A 27,917-nucleotide genomic window follows, 5' to 3' on the forward strand; every position below is an offset into this window, starting at 1 on the left:
CAAAACCGTAAATGCCCAAGAAAACTTTTTTTTTACGCAACAATAATAAAAACGCCATGTTTCGCTGTTGAGAGAATGCTGTAGTCAGTCTTTACCGACCGAGTAAAAGGTCACTTTAACTTCACTATTATTCACGCTTAAGCATCACTGACGAAAAAAAATTGCAGATCAACTGCGGTGGGTTAGCTCACGGTTGAATAATCAAATACGCATGCGCTGAAATTCTACAGTTATCTAAGCAGTTGTTTTATCAGGTCTACCAACCGTCATAAGTCCAGATGACAGATCGCTGCAATGTATTTATCCTCAAAAATGTTGGTCGTCCTGATAGAACAACTGCTTTTGCTCCAGAACTTCAGCGCATGCGCGTTAGATCATTCAACCATGAATGAATCGCTCTGTATAAATTACGAAAGAAACATGTATGAACGGAGCTTTTGTTATGCGTATTAGCTATACATATGGGGCATTCCACGTCAAATTAGCAGCCCATGTATCTCATCCTCTTCGATTTTAATCATTTTTTAGTATGATGTTCCTACCGACCCGAAAAGGTCTGGGAATTTTTTCAGATTTTGGTTCGGTAAGCACATCATACTAAAAAATGATCAGAATCGAAAGGGAGGAAGGTACATTGGCTGCAAATTTGAGGTAGAATGCCCCGTACACGTTGCCCCGTATTCGACGGAACGCGGAGATATTTTGATTCGATTTTTGTGTCACGAAGCTCATCGGATCAGAAAATCCTTTCTTTATTCAAATCCACGTCACATGGCGCACGGGATAATATCGTGTGAAAATTGAGTTTTATTAACGTTCAGATTCACGGCGGGACGCATATATAAACTCTCCGAGATTGAAATCGACTACCTACAAAATGACACACTGCATTTTATTCTATATAAAATACGATATTGTATATTGTACTTTGGTACGAGAATCGATGCTGATTTACAGTTACGCGCATTTCGACGAGAGGAAGTTCCTTTGTAATTCGATACTTCAGATGCTCCGGCGTTTTCAGCACAGGTTTCAGCCGATAAATCGCTTCCCTTCGATAAGCTGAACTATTATTCTATCGATATATGTATAGCTTTATGTTTGCAGCAAACACAAGCCAACAATTCCGATGTTCTACTCCCGATTTACATCCTCTACAAATCCTTATAGTCAGCTAGCCTCCGATGATTCCCCGAGATAGCGCACGTTGCACGAGGTTCAACGTACTATTGTAGATATATTTATAAGCAGGTACATTTTCAAGCCAGGTAAAAGCGATATGCATGACAGACCGTTTGTTCGATTCTAATTTTTTTCTCCTCTGATTTTTAGGCACATCCAGATAAAAGCTCAAACGATATTTAGTCCAGTTCTTATGTCTATACGGATAATTTATTAATATAAATGCGGACATCACGGACATAAACTTCATCAATCATCGCCGTTATTTCACTCGTACAACCCGACTCGAACAATTCACTCCATTAATCCTTGTTTTCGTACGACATGTCACGAAAAATTAGCACGACTGTTCCAGTGTCACCATCAATCCAGCCCAATTTTTTATTTTTATTTTTTTTCTTCTTCCTTTTGCATTTACTTGTTTCTAACATTCGTCAGTCACCTCATTGTTATTGTTATTGTTACGATTTGTTTTCTTTCGAAATTTTGCTTCCCCTCGCAGGGTGAAATTGACACGATCGAAGACTGGATTAAAATTGAAACTACTAGTGCTCTTCTTGTAGCGAGAAAAACATTTTTATCTTTTGGTTACCATGTAACAGTCTTTGGCTAACAATGATTAGATTAATTTTTAATCATAAACAAAATGAACATAGTTCTGGATAAGAGTTGGAAACGAGTTTTGTAACTGCAAGTAGAAAATTTCTTACAACCTATTCGTTCTTAATATAATTTTCGCTTGTATTATATTTTCTCGAAACACTTGCGATAATTTAATGTTGGCACGACTGCAAATCGTCTCGAATTTTTGTCACGCGCGATTCGACTGCGCCGTTTTTTGCGTAAATGCGAGTACCTACAGTTGAGTCACATATCCGAATATACGTCGACACGCATATACATATACACACATGTATATAGGTATATACAAATGCCATGGTGCAGATTATCGGTTTCCCATTAATCCTGAAATGACCAATTTGCCAATACCATTCGAAAGAGGAAATGGCTTACCACGTTCACGTTTTTTCTCTTTGATCGGTATATTATTACTTGTTTTGCATGAGAATTCTATGTGAAAAATCACCCTGCATGATTAGACGCTGCAGGCTGACCGGATAATTTTCCTCCTTCCCAACTCAACTTCTAATCTCCGATGATCGACGAGGTTCGAAATTCGGAAACAAACCATCCCGCATTCTCACACGGAAGGAAAAAAATGCTACCGATATTTCCACAGGATTGATCTCTACACCATGCATCTGATACTGTCAAGCCATTAGACGCGACTTACCCTTCGAAATGGGTTTGTAGTCCTCCACCGACAAACCATCGCCAGAACGACATAAATCAGAGGGAAAAACTAAACTGGAAAATCTCGCGGTCACGGATTGTAATAAAAATATACACACGCATACATATATATATTTATATATATACTGCAGATCCCTCGGTTCTATTTATTCTCTTTCATACTCACGACCACATTGTCATGTGCCGCAGGAATTTTTCACCCCCATTTTCCGAATTTTCGCTAACGACCACACACACATTCCACACATGATCAGAGACTTATTTTTACAAAAAAATCTACCTCTGCATTTTATATCTTCGAAGTAACCTACAACAGTCCATATTCTTTTCCAAACAAATAAAGGTACGCTTATTTCCGCAGTTGTGTAACCCACAGGGTATGTAATGTACTATTTATCCTGATTTTTTCATGCGTCGATTCTGTACATCTACCCTTATTATATATCTATGAACATAGGAACTCGAAAACTCGAGTCGGGATTTTTGTCCGGTTTAATCTTGAAGCTAATAAAATATGCGGATGTAAATCAGGAATTACGTCGATAATAATCCGATGACATACTTTGCCTTCCTTCGTAATATAATAAATTTTACGGAGAGATTGTCACGGGGCTTAATTACAGAATTACAAAATTTCGTTTTCCGCCTCGCGGGCCAATCGAAGCTGATCGTGATTCTTTCCGCAAGCTCATTTGACAGTGTGACCCTGATTTACGATCACGGTGCCTTTGTATTATACATATATACCCGCGCCTAAGTGTCGCTGGATAAAGTAAATAAAATTAAAAGTTTCCTCGGATTTTTCGGAGGGTCGTAAATCACGCCCCTCTTGACCCGTAACAGTGAACACCGCTCGAGGCTCGAAGTAATTCAACACATCCGCCAAAGAATCCAACAAAAGCCTGCAACACCCTGTTGCTGTTGAATAACTTTCGAGCCGAGGGGATGAAAATGACGAGCGAGAAATAAATACGAGGCATGTATAACGACTCGTTTTGAATCACTCATCCGGCGAGGTACAAGATTTCGGGATATCAGTGAATCAGGACTAAGAATTCACCCGAGATTCTCCACAGATTGAACACCTCGAATCATCCAATCTACCACCTGCGGTCGATTGGACAATTTCGAACTCGATTCCCGGAAGAAACAAATCGATCCACCGAGTATTCTATATACAGCTTTCAAACTTTGCTGTTTCCCGCAACTCCTAATCCGCCTTCCATCTTTATTTTCATGCCCGATCTGTTACTACTACAGCCGATTTTACCCTCCGAGCATGAAATTACCCGCGAATCCTTCCTGAGCCAGAGGCAATTTTTATACACCGATGGAAATTTCATTTTTTATGGTTACCGAATGGTTCTAACTATAAATTCCTGACCAATTTGAACTTGGCAACAGTGAAGTATGTATGAAGGAAAAATTCGTCAGAATATTCGTCGAAATTATCAGAATATGAATCCAACTGTAGAATTTTTTACTAACGAGGAGCTGAAAATCAGTATCGTTACAATTGCGAAGGCCTTTAAATATTGTTGGAATTGTGCGATTATAATTTTTAATATACTAAATTTTCTGGTTTTAGGAACGTTTAATCTGTTCACGGAATTCAGTACATATTTTTCGATCAAACAACTACCAAAAAATATAGTCCAAGTGAGGTTGATCGAAAAGTCTAGTAACACATCTAAATTTTCTTGTTACAGCATCGAAACTGATTTCCGTAAATCAGTAAACTATGTTCGAAATAATATTTTTTGAACTAGAATTTTCTGTCGGCGTGAATATTGCTGCTTGAGCCATTTCAAAGTTCGGCTTGAAATCGCGAATAATATTTCTCGAGGACTTAAGCGCGAGGCGTAATCACCGTTTCTATGGAAATTTTTCAACCGAGTGATGATATCAGAACCGTATTTGCACAAATTGCGTCAATTGCCACCCCGTGCGATACGGTCAATTAGAGAGACTGCTGTACCCGGGCAGACGTATAACAACTAGAGATAGGGTCTAATTGTTCCCTGAAGTGAACCACGGAACTTGCCACACGGGACAAAACGACGTCCCTCTGTGCGACGGTGAGTGTGGTAATTAATTAATTAATTAATTAATAGAGAGTTCCAAATCCCGGTATTGAAATAAGCATCGATACATGTAATCATGACTGGGATTTCACGCTCCTTGATTCATTTCATTACATCAGATTGATGTTGCAAATAATTTTCAAGTACCCCAATTATCGGTATATCACGGATGGAGATTTCTTCGAATAATAATAGTCTGCAATTATCCAACCTTCGCATCGCCGTGAATTTACTACATTGGAAAAGAAAAGTGGGAGAATCCAGGGGAAAAAAGATGCTTCAAATTTTTTTCACCTGCTGAATTTTTCATGTAGTTGCGGAATTTTAAAGCGTCTGCGGCATTGCGTGAAGCATGAAGATACACACACAAGCCGACGCTGCACGGAGGGAATTTAAAAAAATGAAAAAATATTCTCGTAAAGAGATAGTAAACCTACGACGCAGCGGACTTATGGCCAAGGATGAGTGTTGTCGGTATAACTTGAGGCATTGCAGTGCGCCTTTTATCATCCGTAGCATTAAAAATGTATCTAGTCCCGGATAATAAACTGGGCTACTTTACTATGACGGAGCCTGGTAGCGGAACTAAAACGCAACCATTTCGTGCATTTCCGAGAGCAACTCAACCGCTTCGTTTTACACTATGCCATAAATTTTCACATGGATACAACGAGTGTCACGAAAATGATTCGCATATGGTAGTTTTCGCTTGAATCGAATAAATATGGTTTTCAAGTGACCGAAGCTCATGATCGTCCAGATCACTTCTTTCACTTTTACCTCCGGAAAAATGATCCCACACTGCATGGATTCCAACCGATATTAATAGGCAGCCGAGGTCATTTCTGGGTAAAACAGATTCCCTTACCGACATTTTACCGATACTTAGCTAAGACACAAACCTTCTTCAATAATGTTCCATCGGCAAATGTCGGTATGGAAATCGGTATCCATAATCGGCCTTGTCTACCTAGCGACGATTATGAACTCGAAAAGGAGTCCCGACATAATATCATTGCGCTACGTGACACCCACCGTCGTCTTAGCCGACACAAATGTAAATTTGTACGAGGGTTCCAAGAGAAGATATGTAAAATACTGTTTGACTTCGCAGTGCTGACCCAGCTAATTCGCCAACTAGACCGTGACTTGGGATTTTATACAATGATAACAAACCTGTACCCTGCCGGCCAAAGGATGAGGACGAATACCAAACCGTTATTTCGACGGATATACTGCACTGATTACGAGACTTCGGACATGGCCAGACGGTATAAAAACAACGTAATTTCACCCGACGATTTAGTTCATCGATTATGGCAAAGTTTCTTGATTTTTTATTTTGCTCAACAAGAGAGGACATTGATTGGAATTTATTTGTAACATTACTTATATCGTGAAAGTTTCTTTGATTCTTCATCCTAAATTATTGTTCCCGTTCTCCCATTTATTGGAAATCGTCGTGCAAGTTCTCTTACGGCAAAAGTCGGCAACAAGTTTATTATTTGCACAACACGATCTCTTCTTGAGCAAATAGCAATTCACCTACTGCTACGTTTCCAATATTAGTGAACGTTTCGAATCAGGGTCACACGTTGCAACTAAAGTTTACTCGTTACGCATCATACGTTATATCATACTCATACTGTCCAGTTATATATTTGCTTCTGCAAGTTTCATTCGAGTTTATCCACATCTGTTCAATGATTCGTGAATGTTTAAGTTCGCTCGAAATGAATAAAATGTTTAGTGCAGCGTTACGACGATTCTTCCGCTCTCCAACAACTTTTCCCCAGCGAATATTGTGAATCTATCATATTTGAAAAGTCTACGTTATACAACATAGAATATAAATAAAATCTTAATATTGTGATTTGGCAACGCAATTCAAAAACGTCGCGGTGTATTTTAGCAAAACATTCAAGACGATTGTTCTACGTGTAAATTTTAACTGAAGATTCTGTCTAATTTGAGGACGTAAATGCTTTTCATTGATAAGAAGAGCACCTGTTTAAGATTTTTCTACATTATACACATGTGTACTTCAATTTTCAACACTGGTTCGAAACTTGTCTTTGAACAGCTTCCAAAACCTTTTGTCCGATATTTCATAAAGTTTGAAATTCCTCATACATTTTTTTTTTTCTTCAATTCCAAGAAAAATAACTTACAAGCGTACAATATGTCGCGAGAAGTTTGTTCTATGACGGCGATACATTATTGAGAAAAGTTCAAATTTAATTCATCAGCCAGCCTGATGTATAAGGTTTCTCATCGAGAAAGGAAACTCAACAAGTGGGAATAATTGCTTTCTTATTCAAAATTTAAACGTCCACGGACTGTTTTTTCCTCCGAAATAATTTGTTTGGTTATATTCTCATATATCATACGCCATATACATTTATTGAGTTTACTAATTCGTTCAAGGATCTATCCTTTCAAGATCTTTGGGTTCAAATTTACCTTATATACAAAAAAAGCTGCGGTTTAAAATCAGTACCCTGCACGATTTCCAGACATGCATTTTGACTTGACGATATATTCCGAGTAGCAGAAAAAAACTTCACAGCAATAGATAGTATAAAAAACAACCCACGTGTAATTGCGTGCAAGGAAAATAATAAAACGAGAAACAAATATCCTAAACTCTTCACTTTCAACTGAATTTTATTTCAACAAGAGAAAAGTTTACTTGTAACGATATGAAACAAAGAACCATTTCATTTGGATTGAGGAAATTCAAGTTTATCCAATGAAATTAAAGCATTACGTGTTATCTATGAAATATGTTCACTAGGCTTCAATAAGTGTGGATTTCTTCGAATAAATTTCTTTCCGTTCGGCCAAGTTGGAAATTTATTCTTTGCAACGCAACATTTCTTCTCGTTAGTCCGTAATTAATTGATTTCTCTCTATCAAAGAAAACTTTGTTCAATTCAACAATGAATAATTCGTCATCTCAAAGATTTCTATTTGTGAAGTGAAACGAAGATTCTCAGTCCAGAGTGCGCGATTTCGCGAAACCAAGTTAATCTAAATAATTTATCCGTCGTTTAAATCTGGTAAATTTCTATTTCTACTTCAGTGTACAAATACAATCAAAATTGTAAATTTCAGTACAATACGGAGTATAAATTTAACGAACTGCAACCGCGGACGAAAAGACGCGCAGCTGCAGATAGTATAGAACAACACTTTATCTAGCCGCACGACGAACAACTAGACGCCTTTGGCAAGTCGATACGGGATTGAGAGTTGACCAATGCGTATAAGGTAAACAATAATAATTCACCCTGTCAAATCCAATCTCTACATAAATTCCCTCGCATTCTATTATCGCTCCAGACACACATGACTAAACGAAAAATAACACAGTGTACACAATTAATTATCGAGGAGTAAGAAACAATTGCATGTAAACACTTGCCTGATCCAAATGCACAAGAGTTTCTCCCGCAAGGTTTCGACAAGCGGAGTTGGTCAACAGGTAGAAGCTTATTCGCTTCCGTCGGATTTGAGGCAGTTGCGGAAAACCAGCGGTCGTTTTATAAAGCCGAGGCGTGAGAGAGACAGTGAGAGAGCGATGGAGGGGGAGGGATAGGGAGAGACAGAGAGAAAGAGAGAAAAATAACGAGGGGCAATTGCGAACCGAACTTTTTTCCACCCCCGAGTCAATCAGCAACCTCTGACGCGATGAATCCTCGACGCGGCTCGCGGCGTGAGTGACGAGCTAGCTGTGTCCGGTACGTTTTGCCGGATTCCCGGCACGGCTATCCAGTTGGCGGCTGCGCTTTCGCCTCCCGCCCCTCGTTAAGCTCGCTACCCGGCCTCCGTGCAGCCCCAACCCTTCCTCTTACAACAGCGAGGCCTCGACCCTCCGGCCACACAGCGGGAACTCTGAAAGTTCCAGGGGGTTATTTCTTTGCCCGAAATATACATATATATATATATGTATATACGGAGTTTCATACATCGGACCGTTCTTCAATTGTACCGTTAATAGTATGTTGTGTAACAAGGAAGCAAACTCGCTCTTTTCGGGCCATGCTCAAGTTTGCAATATGAGTCGCAGATAAATATGTATTGCAAATACACGAGGTGAAAGCACCCGTTGCCTTCTTTTTACACACGATCCTTTATGTAACGAGAGTATGTTACGCGTTTTTTCACCAAGCACCAAATTGAGGTTAGGATTGCGTAATTTCAGTCTTTTCGAAACGGCGAATGCGCGCAGCGCAGAAAAGACCACTTTTAATCACCGTTGCCTTGTAGTTAAACAAGATTCTTTAGGTAACGAGAGTATGTTACGCGTTTTTCCACCAAGCACCAAATTGAGGTTAGGATTGCGTAATGTCGGATTTCTTTGCGACAACGCATGCGCACAGCACGGAAAAGACAACTTTTAACTCTTGGGACTTAAAGTAGAAACGGGTACTGTGTGCGCGGAAAAGACGCGTAAAACATGCTCGCGCTACGTAACATTATTATTAGGATGGTTTATTTATTATTATTATTATTATTATTATTATATATATATATATACATATATATATATTTTTTTTTTTTTTTATAACTTTTTAGAATTTCGACGTGACTGCTCCCCAAATTGATTCCAAATAAATGAATAAAAATTTCATTCAAACTACAGATCTTTGTCTTAATCCTAAACCCTTGCGCGATGGCTGTGAAGTTAGCCAATTAAAATGTACACGTTTTCACGACAGTTACAGTATATGGGACATTCCGTGCCAACTCGACTTACCGCCAAGCCTCGCCATGTCCAATTTTACTTGAACTTTGGTATAGTATTTTGGAGATTGAAAAAGTAACCCCTGAATTATTTCAGATTTTTTTGACCACTGGTTATAAAGTTGTCTAATTTTTTGCAATAATTTTTATCCCAACATCCGTCAGTCGTACGAAAAAATCATTAACACAAAAATCTTCGCGATGACGTGAAGTAGAAAGAAACATTTTTTGTCCATTTTTTTTATTTTTTTCTCAAAAACATCTCCTTTAAATAGAATTTTTTTCTTCTTTTGCTTTCTATTAGAGCAAAACTTTGTGTACTTTGAATACATTTTTTCTTCAGATCGAACGAAGAGATTTGAGGAGAAGATTCTGTAATACTAAATAACTTTTACGAAAGATATTTTATTTTTAGAAAATTTTCGGATCCTACCTCTAGGTGTAAAATCGGACGGGTTATTAGTCGTAATATTCTGATTTGCTTCAATTCATTTCCATCAGATAGTAGGGATGTTTTTTCATTCGCGTTCATTAACATTCTGGTGAATAGAATTGTTGAAGATTTTTCTCACAGTTCTTTTTTTACTCGCTTCCTGACTTTGGATTCAGGCAGTGGGAGTCCATCCATTATTAATGGGGCACGTGTGTGAAACGCCTCCAGACTTTTTCGTTTGCCGTGAAATTTTAACTGTATCAATCAAATTTCATGAAACATGTATTCTGTTCCCTATCTATACGGCTGATTGTATTCATCAAGATTTTATAGATATTTGCTCAAATAAAGTCAGAAATTGGTATTCGTAAAAAGCTATTTGCGTTACAATTTTTACCTGAATAAAAATTCAAAATCAATTTCAGCTGCAATTTTGATATCATTTAATCTCAGATATTGATTAATTTCCATCATTTCCCATGTCAAATTTCACTTTCAAATAGTTAGTCGCATAATGCAATATGATGCCACTGCAAACTCTTATACCAATAACCAAAATTTCAAAGTTTTTCGTGACTCGGGAGTGAAAAAATGTGTAATATGTAATTTGCTTACTTCTTTTTCATTACTTCACCTTCTTCTTAAAACAGGTCAGGTCTAATTCAGTAAAATATATTTTTTTTACTGCTGATTGTCATACCTCTTTTTGTACATCACGAGGACACAAAGAAGGCACTGTGAATCATTAGGCATGCAGATTCTGCACGTGATTTGCATATAAAACGTAGAAGAATAACGTTATTTGTCTGGAATGTGTGTGCTCAATTTGCTCTCAAGAATACACTGCAGGTTTGCCATCCGGAAAAAATGCCGGATGGAAATTCCCCGCGATGAAAATTTAGATTCATCGTTATGTTTCGAATCTCAAGGGTACTTCGAATGGTTTGAAAATTCTAAATAATGGTCTGCGAAATTCCGAGTGATTCCAATTGCCCATGAAAAGTTGTCGTAAATCACTTGAGCTTAAAAGACTGAAAAAATGAGCACAATTACCTTCATAATCTTTGTTATAATTCTATAATCGTTTCGAAATTCGACCATTCAGGCTGATGGAAAATTTTCTTTCCACCCAGCAGATATTTCTCAAAGTATTTTTAAGCAGGTCAGAAATTCCAGTCGCGTTTGTACTGTGAGAAGAACTCGTTTATGCATTTCTGAGTTCACTGTAAAACTTTGCCAACGCGTTTCAAAATTCGCGAAAAACTTTATCGTACATTCGACGTGTTTCTATCGAGACTCGAGGGGCGAACCGTTCACGAGACGTCAGGATGACCTTTTTACACCGGCAGGGTGAACATGGAAGCTTTACCAAAGTAGGAAGAGACCGCGCAGCTGGGATTAGCTGAGGCTTAACAAGGGCTGGATTCGGCAAAGCCCGCAAGATTCGACAAACGATTCTGCAAGCCGTAGGAAGAGCCTCTTAAAACTGTTGAATTTCTTTTATTTCCAAAGGCTTGGACGACACGTTGTTATACCCATTATCCGTCACGCAGCCGCGGCTGAGCGAAAGGAATAATCGTGATTAAATTTATGCAGATTCTTGTAATATTCCGTAGACATGTTGAAACCCTCCTTCATAGAGTGAAAATCCCAAATTTTGGATTTTAAAGCCTCGATACGATCACCTGCAGGAATTATAATGCACATATGATTTCAATCTCATCATTTACACAAGATGTTTTGGAGTAAACGCCGCAGTATGTTAGGCTGCCTACCACTGAGGGGAACAAATATCGATAAAACAGGCCTACCGAGTAATCCGAGAACTTGCCCGTGTTGCCAAGTTATGTGGATTTGGCCAAACAGTAGTTTTATTGTTCATAAACTATGCTGATGCGTTCAGTGATCGCGTTCCGTAGTCACGTTATAGTGATCGGTAACTCGATAGGTCTGTTTTACCGATATTTGTTCCCCTCAGTGGTAGGCAATCCAACATATCGCAGCGTTCACTCGAAAACACGCAGCATAATCTATTCTACTGCTTGAAACTTGATTATCTCCACGATATACGATGTGAATTAGATCAAATTTTTTTTTCCACTAAGAAACATTGCATCGCTCTTGCCGATAACACTTAAAAAAATTTCTTCAGAATCTAGATTAGGAAGAAGAAGAAGATAAACTTTTCCTACACCTGACCAATAACAGTCAGCTGTGCAGATAACAGTAATGAACACCTATGCAGTAATTCGATGATCAGTTACGAAGGGAAAAATTGAAAAATTTTCAAACGAAGATAGTTAAAATTGAATTTCTATCAACTGCGCAGCACTGGTGACCGCATTGAAACGAACCTCATTAAGCGGAGAGAAATGCTCTTTTCAATTCGCCCTGACTACAAGTTGCACGTATAATACCAAGAAAGAGGGAGATAATCCGTCCAACGATGATTACTTCTTTTGATTCGCGTTACTCTCACCTTACATGGTAAATCCTCCAAGATTTGATTAGGATAAAAAAGATGAGGGCAGCATGAGTAACCGGTCTAACACAAGTGTCAAGAGTTGGAGCGCGTCTAATAAATCGTAGCAACGGAGCTTACGGACTTAAGCTCATGGAACACATGTGCCCGGTGAGGATGTTTTTTTTTTTCTTTTTCTGCAGATGAATTACTCCCCAGACTTTCGACGCTGACACGAGGCGGAGTTTTGCCGAATTACGTCGTAATACCGCGATGCCTAAAAGTTTACAAAAAAAATTCCGCAACGCGTATGCGGGAGCTTGCAAAAAGTGCGTTAATTGCATCGGCAGCTGCTACATAATTTACACCGAAAATGATAAACGCAACTCGAAAAGTTTTCCTCCCATATATTTTAACTGATATATTATACCTACTATTCGCAAAGTGCGATGAAAGGTGAGAAGGAGCTGCAGAATCAATCAAAGTAACAGCGAGTCGTGAAAACAACTTACAAACGTGTACCATTTGACTTTTTTCACAGTGCACACGAACGTCAACTCCAAACGCGATTCGAGACGGCCCAGAAACTTTTTTTCGAATCCGTGTGAAAAACAATTCCTTTTCTCGATGAGACAGCCGTTGCTGCCACTGAAACCAGCTAGACTAAACTTATTTTCAAGACAATAGCAGACCATGCAAGGATGATAAAAAGTTTGTCTCTTTACCGAAGAATCTCCGCTGACGGAATTTCTTTCCCACGATTATACTGCGAGTTATTTTTATAAATTTCACTTGACTGGAGACGAAATTCATTTTTCAAAACGACTCGCACTAGCTGTTATTTCACGACTAAAAATACTGCCACCCACAATTGGAGAGTAAAAAGTATCCCGAGACATCCACGTCATGTGGGATGATAGAACAGGAGGTGCAGTTAAGTGATCGATGCGTTTCTTGCCTATGGGAAGAAGAAGAAGAAGAATAAGAAGAGCGGAGTCATCGTTCAGTTTGAAATTGAATTGTCTGAAACCCGTGACAGAATTCTGATCGTTACGTGAAATATTATAATTCAAACGCACACACACGTGGGTTTGAATTAAATTAACTCATGTACAACTCGCTCGACTCGCGATTCATTTCCGAATCTAGGCCACTTACGACACTTGTCTCATGAATAGGTAATCAAATCAGCCCAGTCCGCAGCTTAATCTTGACTTGACAGAGGGAGGAGCCTCAAGTTTCCTTGAAAAAATCCTTGACTCATTTTCCATTGCCAAAGTCCAAAAGCCTGGAATCGTATAATTTGTACCAGACGTTGCGTATTGCCTTGGTAAAAAGTCATTCGGAAGAATTGAATACACGGTGATAAACCAGCAGAGTTAACAACATCCGGAGAACCATCTTCAGGAATTTAATTACACACGGCTGTGATGTTTGCGCAATATCTCGCGAATTGTTGTCCAGAGAGAATTACTTCGGCCTGTAAAAGGAAACAAACTTTTGAAAAATTAGGACGGTTATCAACAAGTTCGATGCGCACCGAGTGGTCGTAGTTCGGGGGTTGAGAATGTAAATGGTGCAAGTCAATTAAGACCTTGGTAATTCATTCCGGTTTCAATACAGACTCAATGTTTTTTAAACGGTAATTTTCAACTACTGTTAAGACATAGAACAAAGAAAAGTAATATAATTTATTCCTACCACCAGAATTTCTAGTGATCTAAAATGCAAATTCCTTTGTCACGAAAAAGCAGGTCAAACTGACTTGCACCACTTGCATTTTCGAACCCTTGTTTAATAATAAAAATTGGGTCACTTGTCCTTGGCATAACGTTTAGTTGAATTGTTGACGCAGGTGAAACCGCAGCTTGTGAACACTGATTAGCTGGCGATGAATCGTGTTATTCTCGGCACGACAAGAATGCTTCTCACCCTCGAGCTCGAATTCTTGTTTGCCCCATTTAGGCTCATTACACGCAGAGCATTTACGTGAGGTGAAAATGTATTATAAGTGAGCGGTGAGTAAAAGCGGCAATAAGTGAATGAAAGCCTTGCCACAATATTGAACTTGGTGTAAAAATAAACAAACGTTTTAATATCGCGAAAAATATAAACCTATTATAACTGTCGGAGATCGGAATAAATTTTCTTTCTCAGTTGATGTTTCTTTACATTTCCCCTGACTCTTCATCATTCGCAACTTATTCTCGTATAAAAACATGCGTGATTTTCGATTTGTTTATACGGTCTATATTTGATTGTCGGTATACGTAACAAGTTTTTTCTGCTTTCTTTCTTTCTTTCAATTATCTGAAGACAATAAGATTATCATACGAGCATTGTCATATCGACAAGAATTTCCAGCTAACCTTGACTTTAACATGAACCGCAATTTATTTCATCTCGCCATCAATAATCCGACAGCAAAAAATAATTTTATTACACGATTTTCTTCCCCATCGTATACCAGAAAGGCATGGAAGGAAAGAAAAAAATATGTATATATATAGATCTATATAACGGAACATCTGTTATAACTATCGATCTTTTTACGATCCCATCAGTTATGTATTCGGCTAATTTATCAACTCCTACGGTTTTATTTTAAACACTTCAGGCATCCGGCACGCTCATATTATTAAACCGCAAGAGTTTCGATTCTATAACAGTTTTTTTTTTTCCCCTATACATTAAAGCGTTGTCAAATTTGCATTATTAATTTTATAAATTTTCGTCTACATAATTTATAGTATATAATAAACTTTGATCCGTCCCGCACGGCTGTATAATAATTACATATAATTAATCGAAAACGTGAGACAATATCATCTATACACACATGTATGTATATACAATTATTATATACAATTTTGTGGAACGATTTTCCTTAACGCGAAAAGAAAAGGAAAGAAAATGAAAATATGAAAAACAACTTCACAGAGATCAACACTTATAAATGAAAAATCAATTTTAATCGCGTAACAAAACGTACGCGCCACTTGAAAGCGTTAATATTTTATCAGGTGAGTACAAAAAAGAAGAAAATCATTCTCCGTTCAAAGATCAGTCGACGTTACGTAACGTCCTGAGGCGGTTTCCGCAGCTCGTTCGTCGTTGTAACGTGGTCCACGTTATTTATGGGCATCGGAGCGTTGTTGACCACGTTCGCCAATTCCATGGCGGAGGCACGTCTCGCTGCCTGAAACAAGATGCGAAATTTATTACTCCCGATCTGCGTCGTTTCGTCTCGTATTCGGATCATGGATGTATTACGTATGAAACCGCGAGTGTAACGACGGTTACAATTGAAGAGGAGAATCGAAGAAGGCTACGTGTGCAATTTTTTTCACATTAAAAAGGCACTTATGACTTTTTTTATTTCAATGAGGGGAATTAAAAGGAAGCTGTAAGTGCCTGGATTGGAGAATTAGCAAAATTCATAAGTGCAATTTTTTTCTCAAATTATGAATGCACTTACGGCTCCTTTATGTAGTAGAGGAGAATTGAAAAAAAGCTGTAAGTGTCTCAAGTGGAGAATTGAAAAAGGCCATCAGTGGAATTTCTTTTCAAACTATGAAAGCACTTACGGCTTTTTTTTATATCAACGACGAGAATTAAAAAAAAAGCTGTAAGTGCCTGAAGTGGAGAATTGAAATAGGTGTTTTTTTTTTTTTTTTTCAAATTAAAATATCACTTACAGGTTTTCGTATTTTAAAGAGGAGAATTAGAAGAGGCTGTAAATGCCTAAAAAGGAGACTTAAAAAAGGCCATAAGTGCAATTTTTTCTCAAATTATGAAAGCACTTACGGCTCTTTTATGTAGTAGAGGAGAATTGAAAAAAAGCTGTAAGTGTCTGAAGTGGAGAATTAAAAAAGGCCATAAGTGGAATTTCTTTTCAAACTATGAAAGCACTTACGGCTTTTTTTTATATCAACGAGGAGAATTAAAAAAAGCTGTAAGTGCAATTTTTTCTCAAACTGTGAAAGCACTTACGGCTATTTTATGTTGTAGAGGAGAATTGAAAAAAGTTGGAAGCGTCTGAAGTGGAGAATTAAAAAAAGCCAAAAGTGTTTTCTTTTTCAAATTAAAATAGCACTTACAGCCTTTCTTATTTTAAAGAGTAGAATTATAAAAGGCTGTAAATGCCTGAAAAGGAGACTTAAAAAGGGCCATAAGTGCAATTTTTTCTCAAACAATGAAAGCACTTACGGATGTTTTTATTTCAAAGAGAGCAATTAAAAATAAGTTTTCAAGTGCCTGAACGTGGAGAATTAAAAATGGCAATAAGTGCAAGATTTTTTATTTTTTTTTATCAAAAAGGCACTTATGGCCTTTTTTAGCTCTCCTCTTCAATTGGTCCAAGTAACGGCCACGTAGTGGAGCTGGTAATAATATGTTTCCGGAACTAAAATCTTCAAGTTCAATTTCTCAACAACTGTATATTATGTATTACGTTCAATATTTACACACCGGTGTGAATCATCGCGCTCAAAGTTTGTTTCGAATTCACACGATGATGGAAGAATCTTTGAAAGCTCAACACGAGCTGCGATCGTATTCAGATTTTGCAGAAAAAAAAAAAAAAGAAGAATTTTCACAAACAAACCTATTCGCAATAATGCGCTCAGACTTATAATGAAATACTCTCTGCATCGATAACATTGTGATTTCAACAATATTTTACAATTGTTTTGCAATCGGAATCGATTATCTTTTTTAAAGATCATTCAACGATCTTTCACACATGTGGGTGCAAACTTTCAGTCAATCTATCAGACCAAACGATCAATGTACTCATCACCATGTGATAAATCTTTTACCTAAGATGGTGAAAATTTTTCTATTATATTATCAAAGCGTACAATTAATCCGGGAAGTAAAATTTCATTTCAATAATCCATGTGTATATATATATATATATATATATATATATATATATATATATATATATATATATATGGAACAAGGAATTAGACTGAACTTAACGAAAAATTATCTTCATTTCCAGCGTAAACAACTAGAACGATTCAAACTCTAGTTCACTTGAATCCGACTTGACCCTTTTATGAAAATAGTCGCGGAGTGATGAATGAGTGTGAAAAAAAAGTCCTACCTTTCCGAATGTGTAATTTATTTAATAGTAAATCCTTAGGAACAATCAGTAACAAAGATAAACTCGTTTTTTCGTTAACTTTACTCCCGTCCATACAAAAGGACAAAAATATATTGTTTTTATTTCACAGTGCATGGATAAAAAAAAGTGGACGTTTCGGTATGTATCGTTAAATTTTCAAATTGAGATAAAACATGTGATTCAAACAATATGAAAAAAATAAAAAAAAATCGTGATTCAATCGGTACAAATATTCCGGGGATATAGAAAATGTTCATAAAATTCGAGATATCGAGAAAATATTAGCCAAATTCAAATTTTCGCACTAAAAAGTTGGCCGAAATTTGGTTTCATAGAAGCGGACTCGACGTCGTTATACGAAGAGAAATTCGGACCGAAACTTTGAGAACTCTACACGTGTATCACGTGGAGATCATACTGTGGTTAGAGGCTAAAGTGCTCGTGCCGAAAACATCACCTGTAGCTTTTGTCACGTTGTTCATGATACTTGACAAACAAAGAAGCCTCATGGCAGGATCGTTAAGTGAGCACTAAGGAAAATCAATGCCGACGACGCCGAGATGAAAGAATGCGTCCTTCCGTTATATATATATATATGTACGTACCTTGGATCTATTCAATAGGAAAAGAGCAAAAGACGCGGCTTTTTCTTCTTGGAGAAAATTGTTTTTCCAGAATTTTATAACACCTTTTATGTCAATATCAATGAACCCAGAATGAAAAATGCTTCAATCGAATGTGGAAAGCGGTTTCCCCGATTCATCGAATTCTTATCACTAAAGGGTTCTAAGATCGTGTAACGCGACTGTGTGGGATGAAAATCTTGTCCCGCAAGATCGTTTCTATATTGTAAAAAAATTTCCTAGTAAAAAAAATTCTGCAACACAAGTATAATTGCGATTACAACGATTCGAACATCGTTCAAATTGCGGAGAAAAATTTGTCAGTGTTACTCACCCGACTATTCGGTGTGATTTTTACATCTCGGTACTAAATTTTCACATTTTTGAAAAGATTTTATTTACCGTTAAAAAACGTATATTTGGATACGGTGAAACAAATGTTTCGTTATTATTATCAAATTTTATTCAAACGAAATACGATTTTTTAACTATTCGCAAAATTTTATCCATCGTTATTTGGCTCAAGTAACGTTTTTTTTTTTAACAATAAATAAACTCTTTTCTCGGTGTATATAGGACTGTTTAATCTGCCGCAATTTTTTGTTCAAACAATTGACCTCGACGTCAAATTATCGCAATAATTAGAGAAAAATATAACACGAATTTCAATTTTTCATCCCAGAATTGTATATTTCGGATATGGTAAAAGAAAAAAAAAAAAAAAAGAAAAACTTCACCTCGGTGTCAACTGAATGCGTATTTTAATCATCCCATCCCAAATTAATCTTGACACGTAACTCGGGGCTGCGGTAAAGCAGAGGTAAAGGGAGCGTCTTTGCGTGGGATTGAGGGTGTGTTTACACGCGGTGTAAATCCCCTTTCGTTAGCCGTTAAGCAGGAAAATTGAATTCAAAATATTAGACAGCGGTAAAGCCGGGTGTAATAACACTTTCACCTGAATTATCATAGATCCTCACGTCAGTTTCCAAATTTTCTACCTGTAATAATATTTTCAACTAATCCTAGGCTGTGACGTGGTATAAATGTGTCAGTTTTACGCACACTTGGATCAAGAATTGATTTGAATCAACGATAGAGAAAAAAAAAAAAAAAAAGAATTGAAATTTATCCAACGATAAAGAATTTTCTGAAATCTATTACGTGAACTAAAAAAAATCGTCAAATTGACTAGAGTTTTTTTGAGAATTTTTAATTTTTGTGATTTCAAACTAAGCGCAAGTATCCTCAGCTTTTTTTTATAATTGAGATATTCACAGCCAATTTATAATCTTTATAAATAAATTGTAGCAACGATTTTCAGCTGTAACAAACAATTTCCTCAACTTTATTTAACCTTGTGTAAGATTATTATACCCCTTGAATCGAGGACTCGTGATCATCGATTGCTTGTGAGTAAATACGCGTCAAGTTGAGTTGCCGCATCAATAATGGCTTATTGTTAATTGGTATTCCATAATTGCATACGTCAAGTCGTTATACCGAATGAAATCAACATGGGAAAGCCGCAATAAGTTGCGGCTTCACGTACCAATTAGTCGCAAACTTCTCATCTTATTGTACGAGTATATATAGGAAATTCCATACTAATCCAACAACCGACTGACCCTCGCCATTTTCAATTTTGCTGAAAATTTTTTCTGCAATTACCCCAACTTCGACACATCGTCCCGAATTTTATCAGATTGTTTATTAAACCGGTCAATTATTTATAGATATTGAGAGCGATTTTGAATAGAACCTTTTTTAAAATACTCAAAAACTGTATTTTCTTTTCCAAACATTTCAAAGCCGGGCCGGTTTTATTCCATTTTTCTTTTTTTCGAACTCTCAAATTCTTTGTTCAACTGAAACATTGTTTAATAAACGGTCTGAAAATTCCCAAATAATTCTGAAGACTTCCATTTTTCACTTAAAACATTTCTAGACCGGTTTCATTATGAAACTGGTAAAAAAAATAAATCAAATATACCAAAAAAAAAAAATCGACGAAAATCACTACATAAGTGCAAAAATTGTACAAAAAAAGAAGTTTTGATAATTTTTCAGAAATTTCAAATCGTTCAAACAATCTTTTAGCTGACCAAAAAAATCGAAAGCACTGGAAAAACTGGAATGAAAATTCCACCATCATGGGCCCGGTCTTGAAATATTTGGGGTCGAAGAAACAGTTTCTGAGAATTTTTTGAGAATTGTAAGAAAGGTCTTTTTCAAAATCACTTTAAATATTTATAAATTATTGAGCAATGGAATAAAAAATTTGAAAAATTCTGGGTAGTGCGTCAGAATTGGGACAATTGTAGAAAAAATTTGAAACAAAAGTAAAAATGTTGGAGTTCAGACGTTGGTCAGATTTGTATGGAATTCCCCATACATATGTGTCATATTATTCCTCAAGAGTTGGAGATTATAACATATACATTAACGCAATCCCTTCATCTGCCTGGCTCTGTACAATCCTGATTTTTTCTTGAATCTATCTCCCTTTAATCCTTATTCCAATTTATAAAAAAGCGAGGCTGCTACTTTTCGGCGATACCAACTCGAGACTCGACTTTTTTAATCCACCGCAGAGTTGTTTAATACAGCACACGATTCAATACACGTAAGGCAAAGGACAATTGAGATACTTGGAACACGAAAATAATGGCGTGCCTTGAAAGCGTAACAAACGCATTACATTTATACAATACCTGCATAATAACTTATCGAATCAATAAATTCTCCCGCAGAAGATGCAGGCAAATACACAAGATTGAATGAAATTTCGTAAAAATCCTGATCCAATCCTCTTTTACAAATGAACGAGACGACTTTACAATCGCACGGATTGTCGTCAAATTTTTTTAAAAATAATTTCATGTCCGAAAAGCTTATTCGGAATAAATGCAAATTTCGCCCAGTTTGACGAAAAAATTCAATGAAATTAACAAAATTTTATCTGTTTCATTGCGATGTCCAAAAAAAGAAGAACAGAAGAACATTAAACACAATCCAGAGTGTTGTAATCGTAGATTACAAATAGTAAATTACAAATCCATTACGAAATATGGCGGTTAGTAGAGAATTTATTTGCGAACGGAACGAGCCTTGGTTTGTGAAAAAAAAAAAAAAACTGGCAATCCGAGAAGCTTGTTTCATTTGAAAACCGATCGAATAACGCGATCTCTTTGAAGTTATCCATATAACAATTGCATTGTTGTAATCAGAATTCGCGATTTCCCAATTTTCCCATGCAGTGTTGAATGAAAATTGCTTCAAGTAAATTCTACTCGATTAAGTTCGGTACTTATTGTAATTTTGAAACCTGCTTTTAGTCGCATGAATTTTTGTCTGAGTGGGGAAAAAAAAAAAAAAATCCTCAATCAATCATGTACAAAGTGCTCAGCGCCAGGTGCGAATTTAAATAATATTATGCGTACAAAAGTGGCCCAACAGCCGGTCAACCGAGCATAAAGTTGCGGTATAAGGGTGCTTGAAATATTAAGGGTAAGAGGAGAGAGCGCGCCAAAAAAAAAATAACCTCATATAAATTTAATTCGCATTTCAACCCCTTCGCAAAAGCGATGAAAAAAATTTCAAAGAAATTTCTGTTGATGAGTTCGGAGGATTACAAGTTATTCGCAAAGTTTTGTAATTTTTCAGAAATTCCTAGTCCGGTAAATGAGATTAAAGGAAAAAAAAAAAAAACTCTTTGTTCCTAAAAGCTGAGCTTCAAAGCGCGTGAAACGAGTCCGTCAAGTTGTTTCAACTTTTTAATGTAATTTTGTTTTACAATAACGGCAATCGATGCAACTTTTTAATTAGAATTCTATCGCCAGTTTTTAGTACTTTGTTTATCGTTTACGTTTCGGTTAAATTGACTGTATTTATTGAAAAAAGAAAGAAAAATAAAAAAAAAATTTCCAACTTTTTTTTATTCGAAACATCCTCCTGATTGATGAGGTAAAAGTTTTACCTTAAATTCGTATATTTCGAGGGGAGGATAAAACCTCGTCCTTAAGAATTTATGACTTTTACGCGTATATTCTGCCTCTGCTCGTTTTCTCCGTCGTCGTAAAGGGTTTATTTAATAACAACGAACAATCAAAACAAATTCAAATTTTCCCCTTGCTTGATTGATTATCCTCGTAAAGAACACTTTTCGATTCACGCGGAGGAGAAGAATTTGGATTATCTGATGTTGCGTTTAATTTATCTGTAACAATATATTCTGTCTAAAGCAGGACAAAAAAAAAAAAAAAAAAAAAAACAGAACTACTACAGAAATACTATATCAGCATTTACGACGTTTATAAATAGGATTGAATAAAGTATGAAATCAATGGAAACTCCACGATTGATCCGAATCGTGTCGCAACAACATTTGTTTATCGGTCAGTCTGTCAGTCAAATAATTTGACATAAATTAAACAACGGCGTAAAGCCGTTTATTAAAAATCGAAGAAACGTTATTTGTTGAACCGAAGTAGTCCGATTGGTCAAATCTCGCATTCTCGCGTATATAAATCGACATGTCTGACCTACTTCAACGTTTTTCTATATTTATTGAATTCAATTTATGAGGGAAAACGCATTGTTTCCATCAATCTCCCAGATGTTGTTCAGGGTTAATCGTGAGCTTATCGGCAACCGCAATTTGTAACCGTGAAGATTAAATTCCGCTAGTCGAAGGCACGTCGAATTGGAAAAATAATTGCAGGAGGCAATCGATTTGAGGGTTGACAATTTTAAACCCACGTTTTGAAATTTAAAGACAGTCCAAAGAAATTTTGAGAAAACCAAACACATCATCAAACAAATCGGTCCACAAGTTATGGATAAAGTCGATGAAGTTTTTTTTTTTTTTCTTTTGTACGCCCAATACATCCTAATTGAAGAATAAATCCGTTTGAATAAAAATTTAGGAAATAAATAAAGAAATGTTATTTGGACTAACGATAGTGAACAGGAATAAATTAACAACATCCCTACTAAGAATAATGTATAGAAATGAATCCGAGTGAATTGTAATAACACAAGCTATACCAATACGATATCAATAATTTGAATAACATTGACAATAATTTTATAAAAGATTTTTTCCTCTTTTCCTGACTTCCGATTCAGGTGGTGATCCTCGTTCGACGACTCAAGCTCGTTGCGAACATCTTTGCGTCGAAGAAGCTTTCGTATTCGGTGAAACGGAACAACGCCGACGTTACTCACTTTTTGCCTGTCTCGTCTGGCTGAGTAGAGGACCCAGAGAACGTAAATCGTCATAATGAGTGCCGGTATGAAAATTCCTGCGAGGCTGGATGACCCACGCATAAGGACATGGTGAAGAGCGAGTAGAGTAACGGCAAGGGCTGTTCCTCCGGCAATGTAGCGTCCTGTTCGCCGACGTTCGTCCTGCAGAGGAACGAAAGCTGTCGGTTAAAGACTGTCAGTTAGGATAAATAACGCCGCTTTAACCCTTTGAGAATATACTGGATCATCAGAACCCATATTGCGCAACTTCAACCGAAAATAACTATTAGACAGATTCAAAATTCGCGCGCTCGTCGCCCTCTGGCGGTAGTTCAAGATATTACTAGGTCATGTGATTTAACCTAATACTTGAAGTTTTTCTGAAATGATTTTTTTTTTATTGTATTTATTCATACTTTTAAACTGCACCGTCACATTCTACGACGACGAAAGTATTCCCCTGATTTTTTTCTCCATGATCGAACGAGTATATTTGAAATGGTAACACATCAAAGATGAAATATTGATGAGACTCGATCATCAGGACCCATATTGCGCAACTTTAATCGAAAATAACTATTAGACAGATTCAAAATTCGCGCGCTCGTGGCCCTCTGGCGGTAGCTTAGGATGTTAATAGGTCACGTGATTTAACCTAATACTTGAAGTTTTTCTGAAATGATTTTTTTTTTATTGTATTTATTCATACTTTTAAACCGCACCGTTACATTCTACGATGGTGAAAGTATTGCCCTGAATTTTTCACCCCGATCGGAGGCGTATATTTGAAATGGTAACACATCAAAAATGAAACAAGGTCACTTTAACCCAGAGTGTACTTGATGCTCGAAAAGAGAGGTTTACATAACGCGAGCATGTTTTACGCGTTTTTTCACGAGTGTTTTGATGAAAAGTTTTCAACACTGGATTTCAATTGTAAACATCTCGTTGTTAACGTCGTCAGAAAAACAACATTATTCCATTATTTTTTCACCGAAAAATCCGTATCATTAGTTTAATTCTACTGAGAAATAGCGCACTTTATTCCAGAATGAATTCCCTATAGATTCTCTGAAACAATTTTGTTCTTCAGTTTGCCAATTGACGCAAATCAAAAAAAAAAAAAAAAATTCTAATACTTACAATCGTAATAATTTACAGAATATAATCAATTTGTGATTCATTAAGAAATACGTTATTTTCAATCAAAGTTCGACTTGGACGATCTGTGGAGAATTCATTCACGAGTTGAATCGGTAATTACTCGTTAAAATCGGACAAGTAAAATGAATTTCTCGGTGAATAAATAATAGAATAATGAGATTTCTATTATGTATTTAAAATAATGAGGTATTCACAGTTGAATTTCAGTGTTTTAAAATTTTATCCTCCACGACAGAAACTTTTATCGTTAAATGTAACTAAATTAGCTTCGGTGAAACTATTTAAAACTCTGTTTCATCACTTATTTTGTTTCAACATATTTTCAATTTGACTGTAGACCCCGTACATCCTTAATTGAATGTAGCTCATCATCGGCGCGTATCTTTTCAGCTTTATTTGCATCGTTAAAATTGAATTCTCCTTTTTCCTTCGAATACTGATTTTTGCCAGAGACGCGAGATTGCGAAGAAAAAATGGCAAGACGGTATCCAGCCTGCAGATTTCTCGCAGCGCGGCTGCGGTCAGAATTCGATTCTATTATCGCCTAATTTAACTCTTGCAGTCGTCTGTCTTTGTTATAGACGAATAAGATTGTATTTATACTAAAAGTCGAGTCGTACACGTTCAAGCAATGAAATTTTCTGAAACCTTGAGCTAAAATCAACGCGTACCGCTTGCAGGTCTAACAAAGGCTTTCGCGGCTTGGAATCGGTTCGAAAGTTGAAAAAGGAGTTGGCCAATTTTTCATCGAGTAATTTTGGCTCGTGTCCTTTTGAACAATCCCCAATGCAATTATACAACCCGCAATCTTGATGCGTGCGTCGGAGAATTTAAATCAGTCTGGCGCAGAATCCACTGACCTATGAAGCTCTGTATAGCTTAGTATTATATATAGTCGAGACAGACGGCATGCGTATATCTGCGTGCCGAATAGCCGTCAAAGCACCGGCTGGGAACTGCAGCAAGAGAGTCCGAACCGAAATGCGCAAAAGCTACTTACACTGAGAAAAATTTTATTTGTTACGGTAACTAGAAAAATTCAGTAAAACAGGTATCGTTAAAAAAAACTGTTTGAATATTGTTGTCGCTAGTCTCGATCCTTTTTTGGTTATTGCGACGCAAAATAAGTTTCTGAGGTTTACTTTACTTTTTTAGTTAAGCAAGGCTCACTCGAAAAATTTTTGACAAATGCTTGAAAAAAAATTTTTCCTACAATTTTAAGGAAGTAGGAAAATATTTAGAGGTCGCTGCCAATTGTTGTAATATTTTTCATTTATTTTTATGCACACATCTTACAGACTTGTATGTATTATATTAGTTTAGATTTTTGGTATCGTGGTTCAATCATTCATTGTTCATAAAAATCAGTATTGAAAACGGAATAGGGACATTAAGGTGATGCGATGATCCTATTTCGGTAACAAAAACCGTTATCCAAATTTCTCCGAGACGATTAATCTTTCGGATAATTAATTAGATCAGAATACAGAAAAAAAAAGTAATATACGTATATACAAGTCCGTAAGGTGTATACGTGAAAATAGATTAAAAAATATTACAACAATTGTTACCGGCCTCTAAATATTTCCCTACGTCCTCCAAATTTTACGATAATTTTTCTCTCAGTATCTGTTACAAGCTTTTTAAGTTGCAACTTGAAGAAAAAACAAAAATTAAAAAATGAACTACCCTAATGTCATAGATTAGGGTATTTTGAAATGTGTCTGAAATCATTTCGACAAGGTTTTACGACGATGTTTAATTATCGCACAACCTTTGTTCTAATTCGTAATTAAACCCCCAATTACACACGATTCTAACAAATGATCGCACAATGTGATGACAATATAGTAAACAACTGCAAAGACAATTCTTGAAAATGATACGGATCGAATTGACATATTTCGAGCTAATTCTCTCTCACTTTTTATTTTGACTTTCAAGTTCTGGCATGAGTTTGGAAATACATTCGTCGTTAGAATAATAAATAATCTTGACCGCAAAAAAAGCTTTATGGGTTTTATAAGATTTGGGTTCTTCGATAAGTTAAGCCTGACGATCAACTTGTCTGTAATTTTAATACTGCCGAAAGATTTTCGATCAAAATACAGTTCCGGGATTTGCCAAGGTCACAGGGATCTACACCTACTCGTCTATCTACTTCAAATAAATACCGCAACTCGAGGCAACCAACATGTAGATGATACTCAAGAATGGATGAAAATCTAGTGCAGATTAATTCGTTCGATTTCACTCTTCGATAGATTATTTTATCCAGAAGATTATAATGATTTCTACAAAGTTACTAAAAACGAATTCTCTTCTCTTCAATATACGATTCGATATTCCCATTTGTCAATCATAATCAATATCATACGTTGTAAAATTGAGTGTTCAACAATGACGTGATAAAAAAAAAAAAAAAAAATGGCAGTGAAGTTTTGAAAAAACAAAATTCCGAATAGAACGAGAAATTGAAAGTATCTAATAAACTTTTAACGATCTTTATACTATTCGAAACGAAGCTTTAATAACTAAACATTCATTCACAATTTCAAAATCTTCTATTCTTGTATTTTGAAAGCTCTCTTCGCAGCTTGCGAACACAAATGCAATTTTACAAATACTAAATGTTCGACTACCCGGTAATGAAATTGATAAAAAGCGTCCATTTTTTTCCGAACAAACGTCCTAAGTCTGACTTTCGAAATTGGTATTTGTAAGAAATCGTCGGAACACCTCGCGCGACATTTGTCGTAAATAATGACATAATTTTTATCCTGATCCTCGGGTCTTTTTTTTTTATCTCATTTCTCCAATCGTCGCACGTAAATTATCATACTCACAGATGATGAAGCCAAAGGTCGCAGAGTGTTCTGGGAAGAAAGCTCCGACTTTGGCATGACGAGGATGATTTAAAAGCACCGATCTGCAACCATCCGTACAATAACGGCGCCCCGGGTGCACTTATAAATAGTGGTTGTGAGTATAATTCAACGTCGTTGCGAGCCGTGCAATAAACCGATGGGGGTTATTCTCACTCTTTCCTCTTCCCCACGTATCACAGCCTTGTAAATATTACGATCTTTACCCCGGAACGGCCATGTAAACAACGTTCGGATGCAGGGGGCCGAGTCTTTATAATCATAAGCGAAAGCCGCCAGCGGCGAAAGATCTTCGGCGCAATCGACTCGGCGCCGTAAAGTTTCATGAAAAACTACAAGGTTGAAACGACGGTAGCGATGCGACTCGGACGGTGAGATGAACGAGGAAAATCGACGAAAGTTTATCGTAGCGCGGATGGAACGCGAAATGGAAAGTAGACTTTGCCGCAAGTTCTCTGCGCGACTGTTCGCCGTCCGAAACTGTTTTACCGACCGAGCAACCGCCGCACTTGCCCGGAGGCGGCTAGCTTCTGGTTTTCTTTCCCTTCCTTCGGTCCCATCCCAGGCGGTGTTAAATCTCCGCCTTAGCCGTTGGCATAATAAACAATATTCGAGAAAACGCTTGTAACGCGCCGTTGATC

General features: G+C 36.8%; 2 protein-coding genes across 2 annotated transcripts in view; both read right to left on the reverse strand.

Moving 5' to 3' along the window:
* LOC124223439 (ras-related protein Rap-2a) overlaps positions 1-8,283 on the reverse strand; it is a 29,659-nt gene extending 21,376 nt beyond the window's left edge. Inside the window, exon 1 of the mRNA XM_046635416.2 lies at positions 8,008-8,283. The gene's annotated coding sequence lies outside the window, so the exon portion shown is untranslated. The remainder of the gene's footprint in view (positions 1-8,007) is intronic.
* A 6,149-nt stretch (positions 8,284-14,432) lies between these two features.
* LOC124223447 (uncharacterized) lies at positions 14,433-27,769 on the reverse strand. The gene is made up of 3 exons (XM_046635429.2): positions 27,238-27,769; positions 23,207-23,389; positions 14,433-15,422 (listed from the first exon to the last, which is right to left on the reverse strand). The coding sequence occupies exons 1-3, from the start codon at positions 27,292-27,294 to the stop codon at positions 15,297-15,299; spliced, it is 366 nt and encodes a 121-aa protein (XP_046491385.1). The 5' UTR covers positions 27,295-27,769; the 3' UTR covers positions 14,433-15,296.
* Between the last annotated feature and the right edge of the window lie 148 nt (positions 27,770-27,917).

Source organism: Neodiprion pinetum, chromosome 7 (assembly GCF_021155775.2).
Source record: "Neodiprion pinetum isolate iyNeoPine1 chromosome 7, iyNeoPine1.2, whole genome shotgun sequence".
Taxonomy (NCBI): domain Eukaryota; kingdom Metazoa; phylum Arthropoda; class Insecta; order Hymenoptera; family Diprionidae; genus Neodiprion; species Neodiprion pinetum.

Coding starts and splice junctions, on each gene's coding strand:
- LOC124223447 (XM_046635429.2), bottom strand. CDS start 27,294: ATGCCAAAGTCGGAGCTTTCTTCCCAGAACACTCTGCGACCTTTGGCT. Junction 23,390..27,237: donor GACCTTTGGCTTCATCATCT/GTGAGTATGATA, acceptor GTTCCTCTGCAG/GACGAACGTCGGCGAACAGG. Junction 15,423..23,206: donor CCAGACGAGACAGGCAAAAA/GTGAGTAACGTC, acceptor ATCTTGTTTCAG/GCAGCGAGACGTGCCTCCGC.